General features: G+C 39.6%; 1 protein-coding gene across 5 annotated transcripts in view; it reads left to right on the top strand.

Annotated features, from left to right (window-relative positions):
- Positions 1–5,228: 5,228 nt before the first annotated feature.
- Positions 5,229–18,708, top strand: part of EML4 (EMAP like 4) — a 152,746-nt gene continuing 139,266 nt past the window's right edge. For all 5 annotated transcript variants that reach the window (XM_060309767.1, XM_060309766.1, XM_030857837.2 and 2 more), the window contains exon 1: positions 5,229–5,500. In XM_060309767.1, coding sequence (XP_060165750.1) covers positions 5,476–5,500 — 25 coding nt within the window. In that variant the 5' untranslated portion in view covers positions 5,229–5,475. The remainder of the gene's footprint in view (positions 5,501–18,708) is intronic.

Below are 18,708 nucleotides of genomic sequence, written 5' to 3'. Positions count from 1 at the left end.
CATTTTACGGATGAAAAAACTGAGGCACAGAGAGCTTTGGTAATTTGTCCAATGTTACATAGCTAGTAAGTGGTGGAGCTGGGATTTCAATCTAGGCAGTGTGACTCCGGAGTCTGCACTCTTAAGCACTGGGATGTACTACCTCTCCCATTTTCTAAAAGCTCTTCTTGTAGTGTACAACCTAATGGGTATGATACTAATTGAATAATCATTTAAGTAAATGAAAGATTATAACTCAGATAAATGCTATGAAAAGGAATATGGGAGAAACTATTTGGGTCATTGTTACCAAAATGTTTCTCTTTTCCTTCTGGTTACACAGACTATATTTCCTAGCCTCCCTTGCAGTTCAGTGTGGTGATGCAACTACTTCCAGATCATGGAATGTGGATGAAAGTGAGGTTCATACTTCCCTGTCTGAACCATAAACTTCCTGACTGACTCTCCCTGTTCTTCTACCACCACCCCTATCTGCTGGCTGAAAAGTGTGGACTAACACAGAAGAAGCCTTGAACGACTCCATGGAGCAGAGTCCCTGATGATATGCACTCGATAGTGATAAGAGTAAAAAACAAATTTATTGTATTAAGCCAACTGAAATTTTGGGATTTTTTAAATAGCAGTCAGCCTATCTTGAATGCAGAATATGAAAACTTGAAGTTGAATGCTGCTGTAAAGAAAAAAACCTAAAACATATTGCTTTGAATTTGAGGTTGGGTCAGGGATGGTATGGAAACAGATATTAGAGGTTGGAATACTCGAGAGTCTGTTATGTCGCGGCAAAAGATTTGCTACAACTGTTGCTTGTGACAACTTAGAAGATGGCACACTACTTGCCTAGCAGGCCTAAAGCTCTAGAGGAAGTTTTTGGAAAGAGAGAGGTGGTGTGTGTTAGCTACTATTTCCTAACTTTAGTAAAACATTACAACAAAGAGAAAAGCTCAAGCAAGAATTGGCTGGTTTGTAAGCAGGAGTAAAAGAGTTAGAAGAAGTCCAGAAATTTGGGGAATAAAAGATTAGAAAGCTGACTACCTCTAGACACCGAGATAAGAAACAAAATATTAAAAACCTTTGAGTAGCAAAGGTCCAGTTAGACCCAGACTCACTGCAAAGACCTGATTAAGATTGTGGTCTTCTCATCCAAGTTTAATGGCGTGAAGATAGCCCCCATTAAATTGAGAGAGAGAGAGAGAAACTGGGGAAGAAAAGCAAAGACATAAATCATGCTTGAGAGTTACGTATAGTAGAGAACTTTGGGTGTGGCACACGTTGCTGACTGGAAGCAAACAGATAAAAAGTCTACCAAGTTTTTGAGTGAATCATGTTCTCAAAGAAATCGTTTGATTATTTGAGTTGAAAGTAATCTTTGGATTTCATATTTGCACCAATAGGAAGTGAGCTGAGCAGCCTATGAGGAAAGTATATTCCCCAACACCCTCTTTTTGTAGAATAGCAAAGCTAGGGCCCCTGGAGTACAGTGGATAAGGGACCTCCTTGTAAAGAAGAGTAAGATTTAAGCAAAGAACTTTCCTTACACTTCATAATATCTATCCCAGCAGAATTCTGTAATTGCTGTGGATGAGTGACTGCCGTATTTCTCCTCCCATTTGTCCTTTTTCTGAGTGAGGATTTATTTCATTTTTCCTGTCCTTTCCTGTATGTTTGTTTGTTTGTTTTAAATAAACTTTTGGTTGACTTTATTAGTTAGGATGAGCATGGATTACTTTTGTAAAAATAAAAGTAACTAAAACAGAGGCATACTTATCATGAAATTAATGAAATTTAAGCTCTAAGGGATTTCTTTCAAGGCTCCAGGAAAGTGTCTTTCCACTACAACCTCCACTTTATCACATTTCCCTTGATGTCAGGTGTTGTTGGAGTGACCCTGGATATTTTGGGTATCTGGCTAAGGGAAAGTTGAGTTGGGGATACATTTAATTTCAGGCTTAATGAAACATAATTACATGGGTTACAGTCACATTTAATTAAGTTATTGCTGGCTGTCTTTATTTAGCAACAGATTCCAGGAATATTCCGATGGCCCCCTGCACTGATTCACCTGGCATCCTGTCATGGAGGTTACAGGGCTAGAGGTTATAATGTGATATGAACACATGGCTGGCACTGGAAGTATGTGGGTAGTGTGGGAGAAACAAGGTTTGAAACATAAAGAGCCAGAAGCTAAGTCTAGGGAAAATCCTTCTAAATCCTTTTTAAATTCACCATACACTTTCTTTCTTTTCTTTTTTTAAAACGGGAATCACATGAAATGATATTAACCAGAATTCCTGCGGCAATATTACGAACAGCCTATATGATATGTGTGAAGTGGTTTTTTAGGCATCCCAACTGTCAAAAATAAAGACAAATTTGATCAACCATCAACTAGAGGAAAAACTAAAGTTCTTTTGTCCTCTCTATTAAAAACTCACTATCATATTCATAACACTGATCTCATAGGCTTGCTGTGACATTGAAATGGGGTTAGACATACAAAGTACCTGGATACAAAACCTTTCATATAGCTGGATCCCAGTACATAACATCTATTAAAAAAAGTTTTGCATGCAGACACAGAAGAGCAGCTGTCAGAACTGAGGTTGTCTCAAATATTAAAAAAGTAAAAAAGTATTGGAGATATGTTGGGCATTTAATTAAATGTCACATTTCTCAATTTTGTAATGTTTATAGTAGTTACAGTCTTCTTAAAATGTGTAATGTATTGTGATTTCTTTTCTTAGTCTAAAGAAATACTCCATTTAACCTAATTTTGTATCTGTACATTTTGTATTAGTTTTTCGTAAAAGGGCCCCACAAATAGTAAATGCTTCAGGCGCCACAAAACATGGATCTTTCTCCGAATTAAAAATATACATACATGTGCTGTATGTCAATTATATCTCAATAAAACTGGAAGAAAAAATAAAACTGGATCCTATTCTTCTTTATAAAATTTGGCAGTTTCTTAAAAAACTGAATGTACAGCTACCATACAACCAAATAACCCAATTCCAGGGTATTTATCCCAGAGAAATGAAAAGTATGTTCACAAAAAATACTTGTACATGAACATTTATAGCAAACCTATACATAATAGCCCTGAATTGGAAACATCCCAAATGTCCTTCAGCAGGTGAATGGTCAAACAGTGATAATCCACACCATGGAATTCTCAACAATAAAAAGAACAAACTCTTAGTGCTCACAGTGACCTGGATGAATCTCCAGAGAATTACGCTGAGTCAAAAAAGCCAATCCCAAACTGGTACATATTATATGATTCCATTGAAATGACATATTTATAGAAATGGATTACAGGTTAGTGGTTGCCAGGAGTGAAGGAGGGGGTGGTATCAGGAGAAAAAAAGGCGTGTTTATAAAAGAAAACTTGAGAGATCCTTGTGCTCATGGAAATGATGGAAATGTTTTGTATCTTGATTGTATTAGTATCAATATCCTGGTTGTGATATTGACTATAGTTTTGTAAGCTATTACCATTGGGAGGAACCTGGGTAAAGGGTATTCTAACACATACATGTGAATCAACAATTATTTCAAAATAAAAAGTTTAACTAAAAAATGTGTGTATATGTATGTATACCAATATAACAATGCAAGTTCTTATTCTTTTAATTGATGTAAGGCACAAAGTTTTGCATGCAGACACAGAAGAGCAGCTGTCAGAACTGAGGATGTCTCAAATATTAAGCGATTAGACTTGGTAGCATCATACAGATATGAAAATGTCCATAGCAAAGGAAACACTGGGTAAATAATTTTGAAGAAACAGAAAACTTTAGACACCATTTTGTCTGTAATCTGAATTTATCTTGGCTGCCTTATGGCATTCTCCACATAGTATGGTATTCAGAAGACACACAGGTCTGATATCCAAAAAAGAAATTTAAAGTAATTTAGATTTTTGGGGGAAGATTTTTAAAGAGGCACCAAAGGGAAGAAGTATACTGCAAGACAACAAAAAAATGTTTAACAATCCTTTCAACCATCTAATTCCTCTAAGTCCCTCTCATGACAGTTGCTACTTCATTGTTCTCATCTCCCTTTAGTACCTCCCTCTCTCCTGGAACTCTGTCTACAATGACTCTTATTCTCTTCTAACTCAGCTCTTTATTATTGTATAGATCAATTTAGTTCCTGGGCACCTTACATTTCTTCTCAGTAACTAGTACTCTGATCCACAAAACCTAGTCCCAAGAGGGACTTGGGAAATCACTAGAAGGTCTTTAGAAGGATGGAGAATGTGGGTTGGGGAGGGAGGAGGAAGAAGAACGCTGTGTATACTTAAGAGGTTTTGGTTACAAGTCCAGTCCTCCCTTTTGCAAATGAATAAAGTGAGGTCCAAATAAGTTTAGTGACTTGACAGTCACCTACTGAGTCACATGGAGTTGGGCCTGGAATTCAGGCTTACTTCATTTCAACCCTTTGTTATAGTTCCCTAGTAGGCAATCCTATGATATCCCCGATAAGGGGTGGCTTTGCATCCCTGGTGGAAAAAACACCAGGGGGATTAGGAAGCCTAGGTTCTAACTTTGCTTCTACCAGGCTCCATGAGCTTGCGCAGTTCATGTCTTTTCCAAGGCTCAGTGTCCTCCCTGAAGGGGAGGCAAGATGAACTCTTGGGTCCTGTCCAGTACTAACATTCCTTGCTTCTGGTATGTCTTAGGCTCTGCTGTGTGCCTTGGGTTGTGGCATGGTGGCCTTGAGCTAGTCAAGAAGACTCGCCCTCATTTGTCCCTCATCCTACTGGGGCAAAGGGAGAACCCGGGAAATTTGGACCCCTCCCCGCACTTGGTTGCCTGTTTAGTGTTCTTGGACACACGGGGTGACCATCTCCTGTTAGAGGGGCTCCAAACGTAAGCTCCGATGGGTCTCCGCGGACTCCCCAGCGGCTGCGAGGAAAAGGAATCCCTAGAAGCTCCTGAGGATCCCATGCCGGAGGTCCCCCCTTATCCCCACCCATTCGGAAGCAGTTTCAAGCCCCAAGTCCCAGGCCCTCAGCAGGCCCATCGCGCAAGCGTAGCCATCCCTCCCGAGCGCGGGGGGCGGAACCCGAGGCCGAGGCAAGGTGAGAGGGAAGGGTCGGCAAGACCCCGCCTCCGGGTCGTCACGTGGGAGGCGGAGTCGGAAGCGTGACGGCGTACGCGGGGGTGGAGCTACCGCTGCGCGCGGGCGCGGGGGCGGGGCTCGGCGGGGCGCTTGCGGCTGCTGTCTGGGAGGGAGGCCGGGCAGGCGGCGGAGCGGCGCGGCGCGGCTCTCAACCTGACGGGGAAGTGGTCCGGGCGTCTGCGGCTGACTGCCCCGTGGTGGACGAACGGACGACGGAGGCGGGAGGTGGGAGCCGAGCCGGGCGCCCGAGAAAGCTAGCGGGTCAGGCTCAGCGTCGGCGACCCTAGTCGGTCCGCTGAATGAAGTGCCCGCCCCGCTGAGCCTGGAGCCCGGCGCTTTCCCCGCAAGATGGACGGTTTCGCCGGCAGCCTCGGTGAGTACGGCCGGGAGTCTTCCCTCTCCTGCGCAGGGTGGGAACCTTGTTCCCTCCACACGCAGCCCGGGCCTGCTCTCCACCCTGCCCCTCGGGATGGCGGCACTTCCACTGCACATGTTCCCCTCGAGCCTGCTGCCCCTCTCCGGGCTCCGGTGGACTCAGAACCCCTCCCCCCATGCCAGCCCTCCTCAGCAAGACCCTCCTTTCCTCCCAGCGTCCTCTTCAGTGCGGGGCCCTTCTTCACCGTAGTGGGAACCCCTTCCCTCAGCGCGGCCCCCCAAAGCTGGTACAGCCCTCCCCATACACTCACGGCTCCCCCCACCTTCAGGGTTAGGACACCTTTCTCAAACCCTGACCCCTTTTCTGGGTACAACATTCCTCCCCCTTCCCACATACCGAGCTCTCTTTCAGGTTGGGGACACCCCTTACCCAGGCAGAGGCTCCCTTTTAGGGAAGGGACCCCCATTCCCTCTTCAGGAGGGGGGGCACTCCCCCCCGCCCCACCAAGTATTCACTTTAAATTTGGAGTCTTCTTTTAGGTATTTCTCAGAGTAACTGACAACTTCCCTTCACTCCCTCCACTTCTCTGAACATTTTGCAGTGGTGGAGAGAACCAGAAGCACTGAAGCATCATTTGCCTAATACAGGAAAGGAAGAGGTGCATCTGTGTTGGGGGACCCTCTTTATTTTTATTTATTTATTTATTTTAACATAAGTGGGGTTTTTAAAATTTATTTATTTTATTTATTTATTTTTGGCTGTGTTGGGTCTTCGTTGCTGCGTGCGGGCTTTCTCTAGTTGCAGCGAGCGGGGGCTACTCTTCGTTGCGGTGCATGGGCTTCTCATTGCGGTGACTTCTCTTGTTGCAGAGCACGGGCGCTAGGCACGCGGGCTTCAGTAGTTGTGGCTTGCGGGCTCAGCAGTTGTGGCTCGCGGGCTCTAGAGCACAGGCTCAGTAGTTGTGGTTCACGGGCTTAGTTGCTCCGCAGCATGTGGGATCTTCCTGGACCAGGGCTCGAACCCGTGTCCCCTGCATTGGCAGGCGGATTCTTAACCACTGTGCCACCAGGGAAGCCTGGGGACCCTCTTTAAAAGAGGAGTGAAAGCAGAACTATGCTTGCTGGCTCTGCACGCATGCTGGGGAGAAGTAATCCTGCCCAGTTAATCCATAGGAAAGGGGGCCTCTGACAGGGAAAGAAAGGATTCTCCATTTTTGGAATATGTTGTCTTTGTGGATTGGAGAAAGGGAAGTAGGCTGAAGTATCCTTTCAGTGTTCCCTTTCACCCAGATAAAGGTAATAAATTTTGTAATTGGCCAAGGGAATCAGAACTGAAGGCTGGTACTCAGTCCCCTATAATCTCTGTCTGGAATTACTATTCTTTGAGGCCATTGGAATCTGGTTACTGTAAAGATTGAGCTTAGCTGTCATGATGGTGAGAGAAAGTTTCTGCTTTGGTTGATACTGCAGTTAATGTGATACCTGCTGCTGGATTTGTATATTGAGTATTTTATGTGGAGGTAGATTGTATTCAGATGCCTTTCTTTGCATTTCTTGATAGTAAATTCCTAGTTGGTTAATGTTCATGGATCAGTGCATAATCTGGCCATAGGCCATACTTTATTCAGACACACTGAGATTAAATGGGTTTTTAAAAATCTAGACTTCCCTGGTGGCGTAAAATCTAAAATTAAAAAGTAGGTTAAAGAGCAGTGGACCCATTATAGGTATTAAATAGTAAAAACCATAATTTTGGCCTTGACTTTCTTTGGGGAAAAACACACACACTTTCTTTGGGAAACACACACACAAGTACTTTGAGAGTGGAAATCCTAAAATAGGAGGCAACTGAGTGTTACTCTTTCCTCCCCAAAGGCACCTGTTGTCCATTATCTAACCTTTGATGTCTTATAATTCCTTACATTGTGAAGTTGTTTCATCCTTGGGCTCCTTTTAAAGAGGGATCAACTTTTCACTGCTTTTTTTTTCTTTAAGCCTTATGCCTGGATTTATTCTCTAATCATATTGGACTGAAAGACTTGTCCTTTATGTTCACGAAGAGGTGATCATATACTTGGCCAAAAAACTGAGTGTCTTGGGGGATGTGGTGGGACTGAGATATCTCTGAACTGTGGGCTCCTCAGCCTGTAGGAATGGTGGGATCACTGCTCAAATTAGAATCAGCTTTTACTTCTTTCCTGTTGGTTCTGAGGACGTCGAAGGCTTGCGGAAGCTTCATCTTCTGTGTTTTGTGGGAGTCTTTCTCACTAATTTAAGTTTATTTTGAAACAGTGGATATCCTTGTTAAACAGCTATCCCTTCTTATCCAGTTCATGAGGCAACTGATAGGAGAGACTGAGAGATGAAGATGAATTTTAGTTGAGGCTCCCACTTTTCATCAAGAACATTATAGCTGACCCTGGTGTTGAATTTTTTTATGCATTTGATAATTTTTTTATTTATTTGATGCCATCCTTGGATGGTACCTTGATGAGACTTCCTTTCTTTAAGTATGGTGTTGGTCAGGAGCAGGGGATATACCTGTATTTAAGGAGAGGAACCTATGTCAGCTGGGGGGCAAGAAATGGTTCCTGGCAGTATTTTTGGAGCTGCTTCTCATGAAGATACTTCTCAGCAGGAGCTCTGTGCTTTCTCTTTCTGTCCCCCTTGAAAGAGTAAAACTAGGCCCCATCTTAATTGAAACCTTAAAGAGTTGGGAGTGAGGGAAGGGTAATGCTGGTATATTTTATTGGTAGTCTTTAAACATAGCTTTACCCAGCTCTTGCCAAATTGCTTGTTTCTATTCCCTGCAGTTCATTAGTCTAGAGCTTAGAGTTACATTGATCTTTATTTTATCATCACGAGAGCCATGAATGTAAAGGCAAGTTCTTGTATTCTAGTAGATGTTTAAAAACTTTTTTTAACCAAACAAGAATTCAAAACATGTGAAGTTCTTCTGGGGTCACAAGTACTGAAAACATTTATTCTCAAGGAAGTGTATGTGTGTGTCTCCTTTTATGTACTAGATGAGTTCTTGAAAAAAAGTGTAAGAAAACTACATTTTTATAAGCAGGAAAGCTCAGTGCTTTGTAAACAATGGTTATAGAGAAGCTGATTATTTAAGGGAATGTTATGGTGCATCATTTCATAAAGTGAAAAACTTCTAAAATGCAAACTGTACCCTTGATTGTTGTGTGTTTAGATAAGGAAAACACTATTATGTGCATTTTATAAGATGTCTAATGGCAATTAAAACTGTGTGTAGTGGTTTTGAAATCACTGAGAGGAACGTTAGGTGATTGTCTGTGGGTGATTGTGTTATATGTTCCACATAGAAATTATATACCTTTTGTATTACTTTTGTTTTACATAAAAACAACTAAAGGATGCTTTTAATCTCTACAGCTGATGAATTTCAGGCAGTTTGGCTGGCAGGTGGTGGTACCGTTTACTTCAGGCAAAGTGTCTTTTAGTTCACGAATAGGGTAGTATAAAAAAGCAATACTTTAGAAACAATTTTTTTTTTAACTTAGTGAGGGGAAAACAATCTATCTTGATGTTCTGCCTCCACATCAGTTTAGAATACACACATACATGTACAAAACATATATACAGTAAATATTTTAAATCTCAGGTCTATGTGCAAAAGTGGGAAACTTGATACAGCTTTTTTTGTTGATTTTCTTAAGGCAGGGGTTAGGTGCATTTCATGCTTAGTTTTTTTAGTATCTCTTTTTCATAATAAAGATTTTAATTTTAAGACTTGTCTAGGGATTAGCCTACAGGTTTAGTCTGTGTTTATGCTTTAAAGAAAGCATATTGTTAACCACATCAATTTTAACTTTTTCTGCTCCAAAGGTTAAAAGCAAAACTCCAAAACTTCTTTTTAAAGGAAAATTATAGTGGATGAAATTGTAGTGTTAGTATAAGAAATGTAACAGTCTCAGTGCAGTAGTAGTATGCTTCAGTTTATGAGATATTTTAAAACAATCTCTTTAACATCACAATATTAGCACTTATTTCTCATCTCACATATACTCTTGCTTTCTTAAAGGAACAGTGTAGTATATGATTTTTAAATATTAATCTAGTCTAAAGCATTCTGTATATATTTATTCATATAAAAATGTTTCCCATGTAATAATATTACTTGGGGAATGTTTTCTTAACTTTTAATTTCTTAATGGTTTTCTCTTGAAGGGCTCAAGATAGGCTTACGTTATAATATGGCATGAGTAGTAACTCGTACATCTGTAACATGAGTTAGCTAGAGTATTTCTTAACGTGTACCTATTTTTGTGACATTCTTATTGCCCTTTAGGAGCTTACTGTCTGGTTTTAAATACATATCTAGAGATATAAGTAAAGTACCAGAAATGGGAGTTGAAGGGGGAAGCACCATTTAGAATGTAGTGCTATGTATCAAGCGTGTAACTTCTGAGAGACAACGTTTGGAGATTCTGAATTTATAGAGACTGGCCTTTTAAAACCATGAAATAATTTATTTAGAAGTCCAAATACTAGGGAATGATATTACTAGGTCTTTTTCTGCTTTGTATTTAAGTTTGAATAGCATGTAGGACAAGTACCATATTAATTTTATGTATATGAGTCCATTTCTATTACATGTAAAACTTCAATATTTGTTCATAAGAAATATGACAGGGCTTCCCTGGTGGCGCAGTGGTTAAGAATCCGCCTCCCAATGCAGGGGACAAGGGTTCAAGCCCTGGTCCGGGAAGATCCCACATGCCGTGGAGCAGTGAAGCCCGTGCGCCACAACTACTGAGCCTGCGCTCTAGAGGCCGCGAGCCACAACTACTGACGCCTGCGTGCCTAGAGCCCGTGCTCCGCAACAAGAGAAGCCACTGCAATGAGAAGCCCACGCATCGCAACGAAGAGTAGCCCCCGCTCACCGCAACTAGAGAAAGCACGCACGCAGCAAGGAAGAGCCAACGCAGCCAAAAATAAATTAAATAAATTAATTAATTAAAAAAAATGACAACATTTTGATTTTATTTTAAAATTTATTTATTTATTTATGGCCACGTTGGGTCTTCATTGCTGTGCGGGGACTTTCTCTAGTTGTGGTGAATGGGGGCTACTCTTCATCGTGGTACTTGGGCTTCTCATTGCACTGGCTTCTCGTTGCGGAGCACAGACCCTAGAGCACACAGGCTTCAGTAGTTGTGGCACACGGGCTCAGTAGTTGTGGTGCACGGGCTTAGTTGCTGTGCGACATGTGGGATCTTCCCGTACCAGGGCTCGAACCCGTGTCACCTGCATTGGCAGGCGGATTCTTAACCACTGTGCCACCAGGGAAGTCCCAACATTTTGACTTTAAAATAGATGGATTCTAAAACTTTAAAATAGTCTAAGGAAATAATGTGCTTCCCATATCTGTAGTATATTTCTATGTCTCTGTGTGATCTCTTGTCCTATAGTTTTAACTGTTGCTGTTATAATGCTTTAACTTTGCATATTGCTTTATAGTTTACAAAACTTTATCTCATTTAATCTGCACACTAACCTTGGGAGAGAAGAAATTATTTCCTCTTTCATAGATGAGGAAACTAAGGTTCAAGGAGTTTGCAGTTTTTAAAAAGACTATTCAAATCCAGATTTTTCTTTTCCTTTTCTTTTTTTTTTTGGTGGGGAGCCTAATTTGTAAGGTTTGTATCCAATGAGAACACAGTACAAAAGAAGAAAGAAAAAGAAATTATCTTTTGTTCCAGTTTATCTGTATTCAGCTGACGTTGTCATGTTGATGTACTTGTTTTTACTCTTTTCCTATGCCTCCTTTTTTACACAGTGAAAATTATACTGTAGATATAATTTTGCATTCTGGTGGTTTTTTCATTAGATCCTAACCATTTTTTTCTTTCTTTTTTTTTTTTTTTGGCTGCATCGGGTCTTTGTTGCCTGTGCGTGGGCTTTTCTCTAGTTGTGGCAAGCAGGGGCTGCTCTTCCTTGCAGTGCGTGGGCTTCTCATTGCCGTGGCTTCTCTTGTTGCAGAGCATGGGCTCTAGGTGCGCGGTCTTCAGTAGTTACAGCACGCAGGTTCAGTAGTTGTGGCATATGGGCCCTAGAGCGCAGGCTCAGTAGTTGTGACTCACGGACTTAGTTGCTCTGCAGCATGTGGGATCCTCCTGGACCAGGGACCGAACCCGTGTCCCCTGCATTGGTAGGCAGATTCTTAACCACTGTGCCATCCGGGAAGTCCCCATTTTTTTCCACTTGAACTCAGATTTTTCTGATGGGGTCCAATGTTCTTTTCCTTACACTATTACTGACACTTTATAACCCACTTGTACATTGACTCTAACATACCTGAATCTGAGCTCCTCATCCTCTAAATCAGCTTCTTTTTCTTATTTTCCACTGTCTGTAAGTATCACCCAGCCTTGAAATCTTAGAACCATGTTTGACTCCTGGCCATTTTTGCCTACCACATTAAAATCTCTTCTAAGACATATCAATCCTTGTCACCTTTTCCCATTCCTTACTTTCCTTTTCCACCACCACAGTTGAAGTCCTTATTTTTCTGTGTTTGGATTATTGCATAGCCTCAAGAATCTCCACTTGTTTATAATTTGTTGTGTGTGTGTGTGGGACCTTCAGACTAATCTTCCTTAAACAGTGCTTTGACTCTCCCATTCACTCTTTCAGATTGCTTCATTGCCTTAATGACTAAATTCAGGCACCTTAACCTTGTTGTCAAGGGTCCTCCATTATCTGTTTCTACTGTCTTAACATGTTCTGGCCTAATTGACCTATTTCTTTTTCCCCATATTTGATTGGCTTTTTTCCATCCCTGTGACTGTTCTCTTTTGAAGTACCCTTCAAGGCCCAACTCAAATATTGTTTCCTTTCTGAACACCTTTCGTTATTTGTTCTCTTTCATTCCCAGCTTAAAATATTCACCCTTGAACTTTTAACATAAGAACATTTTTAGGGCACTTATCACAGAATATTTCTTCTCAAAAGGTAGAAGTAATTATTACAAGTCCTAAAATTATTGTAAGTCTTATTTCCCCAGCCAAATTGTAAACCCATTGAAGGCTGACACTCTCATGTGTTTTTGAAATCTCATAGCAGAGCAGTGGAGATTTCATGACCCTATAAAATTGGGGGAAAAAATATTAGGGAACCAGTATATAATTGGCAGCTTACAACCTTCGCTCTTACCATGGTTGCATAAAAAAATAATAACTTGAAGACCAAAAAAATTATCATACACAATCTCAGAATCCTTTAAAATATTAAATAACTCTTTATGTTCTTGTTTTCTTCTTATTTCACCTGAAATAAATGAAAACTTTCTTCCGGACTTTTTTGGGAATATGATAAAGAACTCTGTGCCAGGTTCTAGGGTAGTGTTTTTCAAGTGCAGGTCTGTGCATCACCTATTAAGGATTTAGAAATCAATTTATTTGCAGTCAAGACAAATACTAAAAAGAATGAGGAGGAAGAAAGAAAGATTATAAAATATTGGTGCTTTGCATGATATTGCTTCAAGAAACTTAATTTCAGTTTTATATGTTTGCTTTAGATGGCAGTATAAAATTTCTTTCTTTCTAGGGGTCACAATCAGATGAAAGGTACACTTTTAGTGTCTGTTCCCTATCTTTGAGAGACTAGGTCGGAGGGCTCACACATATATATATATATATATATAAAAATGTGGATGAACAATGAGAAGTAGTTATAATGAATTGTGCTGTTTTTGAAAAGTTTTTAGAATCTGAATATAATGATTAGAATATAGTTAATATCAGGAGCAGCGAAAGTATATCTATAGTTCTAGAATCAGTGTAATTCAGGCAAACTCCATATGTGGAAATGTGGCTTTATGAAACTGGTAGGCTAAGGTATGTTATTTACTTTGCAAAGCATTCACCATATTGTTTTTTCAGCTTTCCTGATGGAGTTGTATGTGTCTTGACTGGTTCTCCACCTCATTAGCTTTACAAAATCTATCCAGTCTCTAAGGCATGGCTCAGGTATGCTTGTTTTTTCTGGAAGCCGCACCTAATTATTCTAGTGTTGCACTCAAACTACTGCACTGTAGTGCTCCTAAAGTAGAGGAGACCGAGTGCTTACACCTAAGGGATCTGGGAGTGTAGCCAGAAATTGAGTCTACTTAACTTAAAAATTCATATGATTATTTTGCAACCATTATAATAAAGATTAGTCCAGACAGGAATCATTGATAGATGCTAAATCTCTGGGGATATTTTTGATGAGGAGCAGAATGTTTGCATGGTCTTAAATATCTCCCCATATATTGCTTAGTAGTTAAAAGGGGAAAAAAATAGTAACTCTATACAGTGATGAAATCAGACAGCACCTTGAGTGCATGATCAAAATAAATAGCACCAGTGGACATTGTGTGCCTCTGAATGTGATGCCTGCGAAGAACACATTACTTATGTAGTTCGCCAGCCGGGAATGCATAACCTGAATGTAATCCTGAGGAACATTGAACTCCAAATGGGGAACATCCTGTTTTTTAAAAGGGTAGGGGGCGAGACTGTACTTTTTTAAATGTTAATATTATAAAGACAAAGAAGGGCTGTGGAAATGTTCCAGATTAAAGGAGACTAAAGAGACATGACAACTACTTGTAGTACCTGATTCTAGAATGGATCTTGTATTAGAGGGGGAAATGATATTAAGGATATTATTGGATCGTTTGGCAAAAATGGAATATGGATGGTAGATTAGATAAAGGTATGGCATCAATGTTAAATTTACTAAAGTTGGTAACTATCCTAAGGTTCTGTAACATAATGTTTTTATTCTTAGGAAATACACACTGAAATTTTTAGGAATAAAATGCCATGATATATAACCTACTCTCAAATGGTTCAGAAAAAATAATGTAACATGTATATATGTTTTATATATATATACACATATATGTATATATAGAGCTATGTATTTACGTGTGTATGTATTTGTATGTTTGCGTAGAGAGGAAGAGGGAGGGTGGAAGGATGCTCTTATGCAAGTAATGCAAATGAGTAAAATGTTAACAATAGATGAATTTGGTTAAAACTGTACAGGTGTTTTTTTGTACTATTCTTGTTCTTACAGCTTTTCTGTAAGCTTGAAATTATTTTTAAATGAGAAGTTTTTAAAAATCATATGAACTTTGCATTCAACTCCAAAATATTGCATTTTAAAAATAAAGAAATTGTTCCTCTCCCAGAAAATTCCAGGCAAACTCTTGGGATAAAACTGCAGCTCCAAGAATATGTTCCACGTATATCATGTGGTTTCCTTTTATCCCTAGGCTTCAGTTTGAGAAACATGCCTCTGGGCCAGAGACAGCTGTGGTTCAAATTTAGTCGACAGACATGTTTTGTTTGGCCCTTTTGAGTGTGTTAAAAATTGGGAAATTTCACATAAAAATCTGCATCTTTGGTTTCTCTTGAAAAATGGAATGATATTGCCACTGTGGACTTGCATTCCAGATGATATATACTCACTGAGTGATGCGTCAGGTAAACAGCCTCAGTCCTTGCTTTATACCTAGCTTGTTTCAAGTATTTACCTTATTGCCTGGCCTCTATAGGCATATGTTTGCAGCCTTTATCTTGCCCAAGAGGTGTTGGGAGTGTCTTCTTTGTGGTCATGGCAATTTGAGAATTAAGTTGTTGAAATGATGCCCTAACACCTGCTAACATTTAAGTGTATATATCCTATAAACAAGGACATTCTCCTACATAACCATATTACAGTGAAGAGAATGAGGAAATTAATATTGATACATTACTACTATTTCACCCTCAGACCCATTCAAGTTCTGCTAATTGTTTTAATAATGTCTTTTATAGCAGAAGGATCCAGTTCAAAATCAAATGTTGTATTTAGTTGTCATGTTTCTTTAGTCTCTTTCAATCTGGAACAGTTCCTTAGTCTTTCCTTGGGTTTCATGACCTTAATGCTTTGCAAGATTGCAGGCCAGTTGTTTTGTAGAAAGTCCCTAAATTTGAGGTTTCCTCCTGATTAGATTCAAGTTATGTATCTTTGGCACAAAAGCCACACAGGTGAAGCTATGTTTTGTCTCACTGCATCCTGTCAGGTGGCACACAGTTTTGATTTGTCCCATTCTGGTAATGGCCATTTTGACCATTTGATTAAGGTGGTGTCTGCCAGGCCTTTCCACTGTAAAAATTACTTAAAAAAAAAATCTTTGTAAGAGCTTCCCTGGTGGCACAGTGGTTGAGAATCTGCCTGTCAATTCAGGGGACACGGGTTTGAGCCCTGGTCTGGGAAGATCCCACATGCCGCGGAGCCACTAGGCCCGTGAGCCACAACTACTGAACCTGCGCATCTGGAGCCTGTGCTCTTGCGACAAGAGAGGCCGCGATAGTGAGAGGCCCGCGCACGGTGGTGAAGAGTGGCCCCCGCTTGCCGCAACTGGAGAAAGCCCTTGCACAGAAACGAAGACGCAACACAGCCAAAAATAAATAAATATATATATACATTTTTAAAAAATCTTTGTAATTAGTGTTTTGTAGGAGGTACTTTGAAACTGCAAATACTCTGTTCCTCATCAGACCTTCAAATTATTGGTTTATTTATATCTGTATGAATCAGGTATCCTATTTTTTTCCAATGGGTTATAATCCATTACTATTTATTTTGATACTCAAATTGGTCCTGTTTTGGCTATCGGCTACCCATTCATGCTGGCTTCTGTATTCTTTTGACATGTTCCCATCATTCTTTGAGGACTTTCTTGCTTTTTGACACAATGAAGTGATTCAGGTGCACAATTCAGCCCATGATAACTTGCATATATATTTTAAGTAGGATTCAGGTGAGATTTTTGAATTAAGTCATTTTAAGTTAGCGAACATTCTTTATGGTTCTTGTAATTTTTTTTTTTTTTTTTTTTTGCAGTACGCGGGCCTCTCACCGCTGGGGCCTCTCCCGTTGTGGAGCACAGGCTCCGGACACGCAGGCTCAGCGGCCGTGGCTCACGGGCCCAGCCGCTTCGCAGCATGTGGGATCTTCCCGGACCGGGGCACGAACCCGTGTCCCCTGCATTGGCAGGCGGACTTGCAACCACTGCGCCACCAGGGAAGCCCCGGTTCTTGTAATTTTGTAACTGCATAATAGTTTATCTTACACTTAAAAATTGTGTTAAACACATGGACTAGACCATTAATGTAAATTAGTTTGAAGGTGTTTGCTCTTAAGTGGGAAGCCATTCAGGATGTTTGTTCTTATGTTTCTACATTTAAACAATCAGCAGTTATCTTAGAGCAAGGTACTGTTAGGTGGTGTGTGTTGTTGGGGGGCTTGGGTAAAAGAAAACAGATTTAAGCAGCAAAATCAACCTTTTTTTCCCCCTTTAAATGTTGTGATCATCTTTCCTTCTCAGTGAGTATAAATATAAACTTTAATGCATTGTATTCCATTATTTGGACATCTGATCTGCCTAAGCTGTGTATATAGAACATAATTTACCTTATTCTTGACGACTGATGGTGGTTACTATGAGCATTAGACATGGTTCTGTGCTGTAATACAGTGATGCCTCTGAGAGCTATTTGTGTAGAACTGTTTGCTCCATACATTCAGTGACCCTAGACAGTTATAACTGTCTTCCTTGCTGTTTGTCACCTAGTGTCAGTGTACTTTATCCTTTCCTTTCTTTTTATTTAATTATTTAAGAAATCTCACCCATAATATTTGAGCTTATATATCTGGAAAGATGACTCTTCTCTTATTAGACCTAAAATTTGACAATAATTTCTTAATGTCAGATATCCAGCCAAATATCCCTGATTGTCTCAAAAGTGTCATTTTACAGTGGTTTGTTTAAATCAAGGTTTAAACAAGATCGTACGTTGCATTTGGTTGTTACGTCTCAAGTATTTTAATCTATATATTTCCCTTCCCTTTTCTTTTTCCCTTTGCAATTTGTTAAAGAAGCTAGACCTTTTCTCCTGTAAAGTTTAACATAAGTACTGACTGTATCTTTTGGTGTTTTTTTTTTTCAAACATGTTTCTTTGTCTTCTGTTTATCCTTTAAATTGAAACTTAAAGATTTTTATATATTTGATGTATTTTGATCTGCTACCATTACTCTTCTAAAATTTGATGCTTAGATTTTCCCATCTTTGACTTCTGAGAGTATCTTCACACTGCTTCCTGAGTCCTGGTCCTAGTGCTCTTTCTTAGCTTCCTTGCTTTCTGATGTGACAAGATGTTCAAACTTTTCTTTTACACTTCCTGTTCCAATTCTGCGGTCAGCTGTTTCTTTAAGAAGTTGTGGTTCCTGTTGGTAGGAAGTGGTACTCTAGGCTCTAGAGGTGCTCATTGTTAACTGAATTGGTTATTGTTTCTAATCTAGCCATTCTTTTGATTTCCAATTTTAAATCTGCTGTAGGCTAGGAAACCAAATAACAAAGCTGGTTTGACGTACATAAGGATTGTTTTGGACCTCAAAAAACCCAGAGATCAAGGTCTATGCCTTTTTAAATTGTATGGTGTAGCACCTACGGGGACAGAATCATACCTAATAAATATTGCTAATGTTAGTAATATGTGAATAACATAATACCAGATGTTCCTCAGAGTAAAATAATAGACTTCTGAATGAGGCCTTTAATAATAATAAAATACCTGAGCTTTTAGTTCACAAACTTGATGATATGTGCATGTTTTAAATTATAATTTATGCTCCCTGTATTTACTGTTGTTGAGATTATCTTTCTTTTGTTTCTTTTGTTTCTTGTTTTTCTTTTAGGATAAATCTCTGGCTCAGTGAGGTGTTAGTATCTTAGAGAGTCAAATTATGCTATATTATATTTGTCATATTCCATAATAAGAATACACTTCTTTTCATTTAAAAACTTTTTTTCCAGAGAATGTACTTCTTCAGACTTTCCAAAATTGATGAGTTCCTAAAGTTGAGATGACTTGCTGTTTTAAAACAAAGCTATTTAGTTTTGATATCTGACATTTTTCCTTAAATCATTTTTTACTCTTGTATGTTGGTCTCGAGCAACTGCTTATGCTGATCTTTAAGTGACACGTTAGAGCAAATGACAAAATTTGCATTTTTCTTTGAGCCATTTGTTCCAGAAAAGTGTCAAAACTGACTTCTGTTGATGAGTGAGTGGGAATTTTATTTTATTTTATTTTTTAATTTGAAGGATATCCTGTTTTCAGTTTAGTTGGGGC

This window comes from Globicephala melas, chromosome 12 (genome assembly GCF_963455315.2).
Source record: "Globicephala melas chromosome 12, mGloMel1.2, whole genome shotgun sequence".
NCBI classification, from domain to species: domain Eukaryota; kingdom Metazoa; phylum Chordata; class Mammalia; order Artiodactyla; family Delphinidae; genus Globicephala; species Globicephala melas.
Note: the sequence above shows the minus strand (reverse complement) of the source record. Positions and strands in the feature narration are given on the sequence as shown.